Below are 9061 nucleotides of genomic sequence, written 5' to 3'. Positions count from 1 at the left end.
TTCTGATGATGGCCATTCTGACTGGTGTGAGGTGATACCTCATTGTAGTTTTGATTTGCATTTCTCAGAGGAATACATTTTTAAAAAGAAGAATTCAATTATCATTATTAACAAACATTGAGATTTTGTACCTAGGGACTTCCCTGGTGGTCCAGTGGTTAAGATTCTGAGCTTCCAATGCAGGGAGTGTGGGTTCGATCCCTGGTCGGGGAACTAAGCTCCCACATGCTGTGGGCAGCGTGGACAAAAAAAAAAAAAATGTACTAGAACATATATACAGTGGAATATTAGTCACCCGTAAAAAGGAATGAAATAGTGCCATTTGCAGAAACGCGGATGGACCTAGAGATGGTCACACAGAGTGAAGTAAGTCAGAAAGAGGAAAACAAATATTGAATAATACCGCTTATGTGTGGAACCTAGAAAAATGGTACAGATGAACTTATTTGCAAAGCAGAAATAGAGTCACAGATGCAGAGAACAAACTTATGGTTACAAAGGGGGGTGGGGTGGGATGAATTGGGAAATTGGGATTGACATGTATACACTACTATGTATAAAATAGATAATTAATGAGAACCTACTGTATAGCACAGGGAATTCCACTCAATGCTCTGTGGTGACCTAAATGGGAAGGAAATCTGAAAAAGAGTGGAGATATATATATATATATATATATATATATATAAAAATATGTGTATGTTATATATATGTGTATGTTATATATATATAACTGATTCACTTTGCTGCACAGCAGAAACTAACACAACATTGTAAAGCAACTATGCTCCAATAAAAGTTAATTAAAAAAAAAGATTTTGGGCTTCCCTGGTGGCGCAGTGGTTGCGCGTCCGCCTGCCGAGTACCTAGACAATGCAAGAGAATCAACTAAGAACTACTACAAATGATAAGACTATGCAGTATGGAGGCTGGGTTCAAAATTGGTACATAGAAATCAATATTCTTCAATGATACAAACAATAATTGGCAGTGCTGTGGAATAAAAGATCCCATTTTCAAAAACAAAAAAATATAAACTACTACTATAAACTACTATAAAAAATATAAACTATCAGTAACTGATTTAACTATCTATCAAAATGAAAACTACACATACACTGTAACCCAGTGTATCAACTTGTAGACATTTATCCAAAAGATACATTCTTATATGTATAAAGTGTCATTTATACTAGGCGATTTATTGCAACATTATTTGTAATAGCAAAGGATTGAAATGGAATTTGAATATTCACTCAAAAAATTCTGGTTATATAAATTATGATACATCTATATAAAAAATTTATGTTAACAGTAAAATAAAATAAAAGAATGTGGCAGTACTATATAGAAGATTCTGCAAGGTATATTGTTAAGTGAAAGAAGAAAAGTGTAGGAAACATGTGTAATATGCTAATCTTTGAGTTAAAAAAGGAAAGAAAGAAATATATCTGCATATATTTGCATAGAATATCTCTGAAGGATACCTAAGAAATTATGGTATTTCCTCAAACCTAAGAGCTTTTGATGCTGGAGCTTCCTTCATCTGACCAGGGCTGAACTGTGTCACAAATTCATATGTTGAAGTCCTAACTCCCAGTACCTCAGAGCATGACTGTAGTTGGAGATGGTGGTGCAGGGGGCTTTAAGGGGTGATTAAATTAAATGAGGCCCTTAGGGTGGGCTCTAAACCAATCTGACTGGTGTCCTAAGAAGAGGAAATTTAGACACATGGAGAGACACCAGGGATGTGTGTGCATAGAGGAAAGACCTGAGGACACAGCAAGAAGGTGGGCCATCTGCAAGCCAAGGAGAGAGGCCTTAGAAGAAACCAAATTTGCTGGCACCTTGATCTTGGACTTCCAGCCTCCACACTGTGAGGAAATAAATTTCTGCTGTTTAAGACCACCCCCTCCCCTCTCCCCACTAACATTTTGTTATGGCCACCAGAGCAGCCTGAGACACCAAATGTCATCAGAAGGATGTTGCATAAGAGTGTCCCAACTGCCACCTGGCTGTCAGTGATTATGAGACAAATTCTGATTTCAGAGGCAACTTGTCAGAGAGAACAATAAACCCCTTTGAATCAATTGAACTAACAACACTGGTGCCTCTGGGGTGGCGGGGGGTGGTGGATAGAGAGACTGGGGCCGGGGATGGGAAAGACTTTTTACTGTACCATTTACAGAATAAAATTATAATTTTGAAAAGGGGGTATGGATCACGATGATAGATTAGTAAGATTCGTACAGTGGGAAAAATATCTGAGTTTCTTTGTAAGCAGACTGTCTCTGGGGAGGAGAAGTGGGAGATGAGCAGCAAAGGCAGGGAGGCTGACTTTTAAAAAAAAAAAATATATATATATATATATATTTATTTATTTATTTAGGCTGCACCGGGTCTTAGTTGCGGCATTGTGGGATCTTTTAGTTGCAGCATGTGGACTTCTTAGTTGTGGCATGGTAACTCGTAGTTGTGGCATGCATGAGGGATCTAGTTCCTGGACCGGGGCTCAAACCCGGGCCCTCTGCATTGGGAGCATGGACTCTTACCCACTGGACCCCCAGGGAACTCCTGAGGCTGACATTTTTCACAAACACCTTTTGCACCTTTTGACTTTTGTACTATGTGTATTAACTAGAAAATAATTAAGAAACATTGTTAACTTAAAAATTTAAAAAGTTAAACATGGTAGGTTAGTATCAGTTGAAAGACCCCTACCATTTATTGAGCACCTATTGTGTGTGTGTGGGGGGGGCTTTGTGAGAGGCACTTTGCTGACATCTCCACTAATACTGACAAGTTCTTTGCAAAAAAAACATACATTATCCCCATTTTGTAAGAGGAGACTTATATTCAAGGGGATAGAAAACCCATCTAAGGCCACACAGCTGATTAGTGGCACAGCAAGGACTGAACCCAGGACTCACCCTTGCCGGAAAGGTGTGGATAAACGGAAACATGGGTCCTTAGTCCTCTCCTGTTCCCCACCCTTCTCAGCCCAGGGAGCCCCAGGAAGGGTTGGCCCTGATAACACGGAGGCCAAGTTGCTCTGGGAGGACAGGGAGGGCCCACTGCCCACCCAGAGGCGTGTCTGAAGACCCCAAGGAGCCACATGGGCCCCCAGGTCTGGGGTCGGGGAGGATAATGGGTGCAGGGCTGGGGCAGCGCAGGGCACCTGGGGCTGGGCCTCGGGGAATTTCGGGAGCACCACAGCAGCGCCTGCCTTGATCAGGAAGGGGGCAGGAGCCCCTATCCCCCCAAAGGCCCCCAGATGCTCTAATCCACAGGTGAACTGGCTCCTGGCCTCCAGTCTTCACCAACCTCACAGCTCACTTTGGTTCCAAGCCCAGGCTCTGGTCCAGTTTGTCCCCCACTGCAGAGTCCGCAGGATGACCTCTGACCTCACATTTTCCCATGGCCCTCAGCTGGCAGTCTGGACTCTGGCTGGGGTCAAATCCCAGCCTATTAGGGGCAGGAGGGTGGTAGTGGGCACCTGGCCCCGCTCCTCACCTGCTCTCCTGCCTCAGTCCCTATCATCCATCTCTCCTGGACCCTCTGGGGGCCAGGTCTGCTGCCCACACCCCAAGACGGCCGGACCACTGCCCTCCGTGGTACCCTCGGCTGTGGGCCAGGTCCAGATTGGCCCGTAATCAGGGGTAGTGACGTCCTGTTCCCTTGGCCCCTCTCCTCCCTTCAAGACGGAAGAATTGGCTCAGGGGCCACTAACCATCTCCAGCCGACCTGACCTGGCAGGGTGTTAGGCCAGACACAGGCTGGGGTGGAAGTGGGGGAGGCCTGGCTCCTTCTTCTGCATGACAAAGGATGGGGGCTGCCCGCCCTCCCTCCCACCCGCCCGCTAATCAGCCCATTGTCAAAAGTCTCCCAATCCACATTGGATTTCTTCTTTTGGCCTCTGGCTAGGGTTGCCGGATTTAGCAACTAAAAATATAGGACTCCCGGTGAAAGGTGAAATTTCAATTTCAGATAAACAACAAATAATTTGTTAAAGTACATCCCAAATTGTGTTGGGTATTTCATCTGGCAGCCCGATCCCTGGCTGATTGCCCAACTGTTTTATTTCCCCAGTGAAACTCGTCAACCAGGCAAATCCACGTTCACGTGGGGAAGCCTCAGGAAACTGGGGGACATGCCCCCTGCCCCTGCCCAGCCCTGATCACCTGGATTGAGTCCACTTGGCTAGCTTCAGGGGGTTGAGCAGGACTCTGGCTAGAAATAGCTGAGGCTGTGGAAAGAACTCTGGGCTGGGAATCAGAAGACCTGACTTTACGCAGGCGTCCATGGAGAATGGTTGTGAGCCTGGGGATGTTTTGCCTCTTTAAGCCTTGGTTTTCTTGGCTCAAAAACTGGAGGAGGGGATGGACTGGATGGTCTTTTCGACTCTGACCTCTGAATCCATGAACAGCCAGGAAGAGGGAGAGGATGGGCTTCCTTATTGGACAAAACCCCATTGGAACTAAATTATCCCAGGCTCCCTTGCCTAGGAAGACCCCCCAGAACACCGGGGAAAATAATGGGTTTTCCAACCGTGGACAGCCCAGGAGCTCAACAGCTCCCAGGAGCCCTTCGAGCACCAGGCTCAGACGCTCATCCCGGCAGGCAGGATGGGTCCTTAGGCAGAGAGCCAGGGTGTTGAATTGGCAGTTTAGCTGCAGCAAGGAACAGGACTCTACGTCCACACTCCAGGGACGGGAGTTTGCTCTTTGACTTGCGGGACAGGGGATCTAGCACAGAATGAGATCCCTGCCTCTTCTTCAGGAAACAAGCTCTTAAATTTTACTGGTCAGGGACCCCAAGCCAAGGTAGAGGCTTCTGACCCACAACAATAGCCATCTGTCCACAGTCCAGACAGCCCCCTCCTCGGGGCTCAGGGACCTGTCTGGCCGCTGAACTCCCAGGAGGTCCGAGGGGTGTGACCAACCTCCCTCCCGGGCTCCCTCCCTCCCACCACCCAGGCCCAGCCCAGGCCTAGGGACCTGTCTGGCCGCTGAACTCCCAGGAGGTCCGAGGGGTGTGACCAACCTCCCTCCCGGGCTCCCTCCCTCCCACCACCCAGGCCCAGCCCAGGCCTGGCTATAAAGCTGGCCCAGCCTGGCCCTCAGCACACCCAGCTGGGACCCTCCCAGAGCCTCCTCCGGGGACACGTCCTCTCTGCCCCTCCCTCTCCCGAGCAGCACCATGCAGCCCCTCTGGCTCTGCTGGGCGCTCTGGGCGCTGCCCCTGGCCGGCCCCGGGGCAGCCCTGACCGAGGAGCGGGTCCTGGGCAGCCTGCTGCGGCAGCTGCGCCTCAGCGAGGCTCCCGTCCTGGACGAGGCCGATGTGGAGAGGCTGATCATCCCTGCCCACGTGAGGGCCCAGTACGTGGCCCTGCTGCAGCGCAGCCACGGGGCCCGCTCCCGGGGGAAGAGGTTCAGCCAGAACTTCCGAGGTGAGGCCCCCCCTCCCTGCTGCAGCCTGGTCCTCGTGGGGTGGGGGAGGGGCCTGCTCTGGGGAGGCGGTCTGGGGGCGCAGGGTCCACAGGGCAATGAGGAGGGACCATGGACTGTAAGGAAGGCTGCGCCCGGGCCCCTGGTCTCTGTCTGCACCGAGGGCCCCACCCCTCGGGGCCAGCAGGAGCTGGGCCAGGCTGGACCCGCTGCCAAGGCCAAGGCAAGACCAGATATCATGGGGTAGGGAAGCAAAGTGGAAAGAGGGGAGAATAGAGAAGAGAAGACAACCTGTCAAGGGGACTTTGTGCTGGTGGACAAAAAGGCTGGCCTCAGCAGAGGCTGTTGCCTCAGAGAGAAAGGACCTCTGAGTTCAGTTCTCAGTTCTGATATTTGTTTTACTTTGGACAAGTCACCGAACGACTCTAGCCTATTTGCGTTTCTGGAAGTGAGATTAAAGTAGCTCTGACTGCTTCCCAGAGCTGTGGGCGTTCTATGAGATGGGAGGTACCAGGTCTGAATCCTGCTGCAGCCTGTCACCTCCCTGGGGCTGGGGCTGGGGCTCACCTCCTCAGTGCCCAGAGATAGACCAGGCCAGGTGTCTGGGGAGATGAGGAGACCTGGACACCTCAGCAGGGGTGACTGCTTGTGGCCGCCTGGCTGGCTGGTCAGGTGATCTTGCTGCGCACCCGGAGCCTCAGCTGCTGGGGACACGTTGCTGGTGCCTCTGAGGAGGGTGTTGTACCCATCCTCACCATTTCCCTCAGGGCTCAGCAGTCCCACAAAAGTTGCTTACAGGCCCCTGGCTACTCTTCCTCCTTTGGGGGACATTTCACTGGGCATGAGCAGGGAAATGAAAGTAAATTCAGGGCTCTTCCTCTGGCTCGTAGGAAAAGCCAGTTTCAGCCGGTGACCATAGATTTTCACTCGCTGGGTCTTCTGCCTCCCGCCCTCCATTCCCCCTCCTGCCCCTTTGCCTAAAGAAGGCTGTGGGTTTGTAGTCCTCACTGGAAGCCCCAGTGCTTGCAGAGCGTCTCAAAGCTGCCCCTACCAGGTGAGGGCAGATGCCACTAGTAAACAAGCCCCAACCTCAGATGATGGGGGAGAGCCTACTTGGCCCTAGCAGTTTTTCTAGGAGTGGAGGTGCTCTCTTTCTGGCCTGGCCCATCAGTTTCCCAGCCCCCAAACTCTCCCTAGGGATTACTGGGGAAACCCTGTTCACTGGCCCTGCCACCCTCAGAGCTCCCCTGGTGCCCGGAGGGGCCCCGCTGACCCCGCTCGTGTCCCCAGAGGTGGCCGGCAGGTTCCTGGTGTCCGAGGCCTCCTCGCACCTGCTGGTGTTCGACATGGAGCAGCGGCTGCCGCCCCACAGCGAGCTGGTGCAGGCCGTGCTGCGCCTCTTCCAGGAGCCGGTCCCCAAGGCCGCGCTCCGCAGCCACGAGCGGCTCTTCCCGCGCAGCGACCGCGCCCGGGTCACCGTCCAGTGGCTGCACGTCCGCGACGACGGTTCCAACCGCACCTCCCTCATCGACTCCAGGTGGGGAGGTGGTGGCTGGGGTGTGGGGTGGGGGATGAGGAGGGGGGCTGGGCCCGGCGGGGAGGAGGGGTGGCCTGGGGGAGGAGGGGCGGTGCGGTCCCGGCCGGCCCCTGGGGGGGGCGGGGGGAGGGCGAGGGTGAGGGTGGGAGAGGACACCCCCCCACCCCGGGGGCCACCCCAGCCGTCCCAGTCCCCACCCCTCAGCGCGGGCCTGTGTCTCCGTGCGGTGTCGCAGGCTGGTGTCCATCCACGAGAGCGGCTGGAAGGCCTTGGACGTGACGGATGCCGTGAACTTCTGGCAGCAGCTGCGCCGGCCCCGGCAGCCGCTGCTGCTGCAGGTGTCGGTGCAGCGGGGGCACCTGGGCCCGCTGGCCTCCAGCGCCCACAGGCTGGTCCGCTTCGCCTCGCAGGGGCCGTCGGGCGCCGGGCAGCGGGAGCCCCAGCTGGAGCTGCACACCCTGGACCTCAGGGATTACGGGTAGGTGCTGTGGGTCAGATGGGTGAACCCGAATAATGAGGCAAATGGCAGAATTAAACTTATTTTGAAATGGACAACTTTACAGGGTGCTATGGGAATGGATGAATATATACAATTTCTCCTAACGCTCTTAGGAGTAATATCAGGTCTAATTATTTATTGGGGGGTTATTTCTAGTTATCCATCCTTATCACAAATAGCCAGCATTTTGAACATAACAAGAGATGGACCATAAATCTTCCTCCAGATGCCCCACTAAGCCCCGCCCTGAGCCCCCTGACCTCTGCCCTCCCAGCTGACATCTGACTCTGCCCCTCCTTGCCCCCCACAGAGCTCAGGGAAACTGTGATCCTAAGGCACCAGTGACCGAGGGCACCCGCTGCTGCCGCCGGGAGGTGTACATTGACCTGCAGGGGATGAAGTGGGCTGAGAACTGGGTCCTGGAGCCCCCAGGCTTCCTGGCCTATGAGTGTGGGGGCACCTGCCAGCAGCCCCCAGAGCCCCTGACCTTCAAGTGGCCATTTCTGGGGCCGAGGCAGTGCATCGCCTCAGAGACGACCTCGCTGCCCATGATTGTCAGCATCCCGGAGGGAGGCAAGCCCAGGCCCCAGGTGGTCAGCTTGCCCAACATGAGGGTGCAGAAGTGCAGCTGTGCCTCGGATGGGGCGCCTGTACCGAGGAAGCTGGAGCCGTAGGCACGGGGTGTAGCCATCGAGGGACTTGGCTTGTGTGTGTGTGTCAGAAGTGTTCCAGGGCACCAGGAGAGATGGGGATTACTGAACAGTGGATGGCACATGCTCTGTGCTCTCTCCTGAGTTCTTCGGACGAGTCAGCTCACCTTCTGATTTTTGTTTCCCAGGAACAAGACTCCCTGGCCACTGGGTAATCCGTGCCCAGTCTACCTTTTCTTGACATTATTCACTGCACTGTATCCTAAGCACTTATCTGTGTAGATTTTGTAACCTAAGAGGAGAAACCACAATTTGTCATTGTTTCCTTGTCCTGTTACTGGATCTGGGCTGAGCTCTGTGGTACGGGTGGGAGATGCAGCTGCCACTCTGGGCTTAAAACCTAGGGTCAAGTATGGGTTGTGCATTCTCAACTCAGATAATAAGGGCATTCTGCAAGAAACAAATAAAACAGATTTTATTCTGTATTGCTATGTTTTACCCAGAATCCTGCAAATTGTGAAGGAACAGAAAGTTCTATAGGGATTAGGTCAACCAGATTAGAAAACTAAGGGAAAAGCTTAAAAAGACTTGTTCAAGGTCTCAGTTAAGTGATACAGGGTGCTAGGATCAAAATGCATTGATTCTAAGGTGCCTGTCCTCTTAGGATTAAGGCAGAATTTATTTTGGTCATTGTTGTTGACATTTTTACTTTTCTGGGCACAGGGAGTGGGCTTTATTTCAATTCTCCTTGATACAAAATCTTTAAAAATCTGTGATCAAAATCATCATCAATATTACAAGAATGTGGGTCACTCCTTTAGATTTGGGGGCAGATAAAGGGAACAAATGATAAAATGGTGAATATAAGATTTTCAAATGCCAAGATTACGCTGGCTTTTAAACTGAGTTTGATGTAGGATCTGGGCCT

The 9061-nt window shown here is 52.1% G+C and overlaps 1 protein-coding gene across 2 annotated transcripts; it reads left to right on the top strand.

The window, feature by feature from the left end:
• The first annotated feature begins 5101 nt into the window (after positions 1 to 5101).
• LOC102986645 (left-right determination factor 2-like) lies at positions 5102 to 8712 on the top strand. 2 transcript variants are annotated; one of them, XM_024130739.1, is made up of 5 exons: positions 5200 to 5449; positions 6738 to 6766; positions 6869 to 6984; positions 7220 to 7462; positions 7794 to 8157. In XM_024130739.1, the coding sequence occupies exons 1-5, from the start codon at positions 5200 to 5202 to the stop codon at positions 8155 to 8157; spliced, it is 1002 nt and encodes a 333-aa protein (XP_023986507.1). The 2 variants fall into 2 exon arrangements, with proteins under 2 accessions (XP_023986506.1, XP_023986507.1); XM_024130738.2 differs by having other exon boundaries at positions 5102 to 5449; positions 6738 to 6984; positions 7794 to 8712.
• Positions 8713 to 9061: the final 349 nt, after the last annotated feature.

The sequence above is a fragment of the Physeter macrocephalus genome, chromosome 4 (genome assembly GCF_002837175.3).
Source record: "Physeter macrocephalus isolate SW-GA chromosome 4, ASM283717v5, whole genome shotgun sequence".
Lineage (NCBI taxonomy): Eukaryota > Metazoa > Chordata > Mammalia > Artiodactyla > Physeteridae > Physeter > Physeter macrocephalus.
The sequence above is the reverse complement of the archived record's forward strand: the minus strand, read 5'-3'. Positions and strand labels throughout refer to the sequence as shown.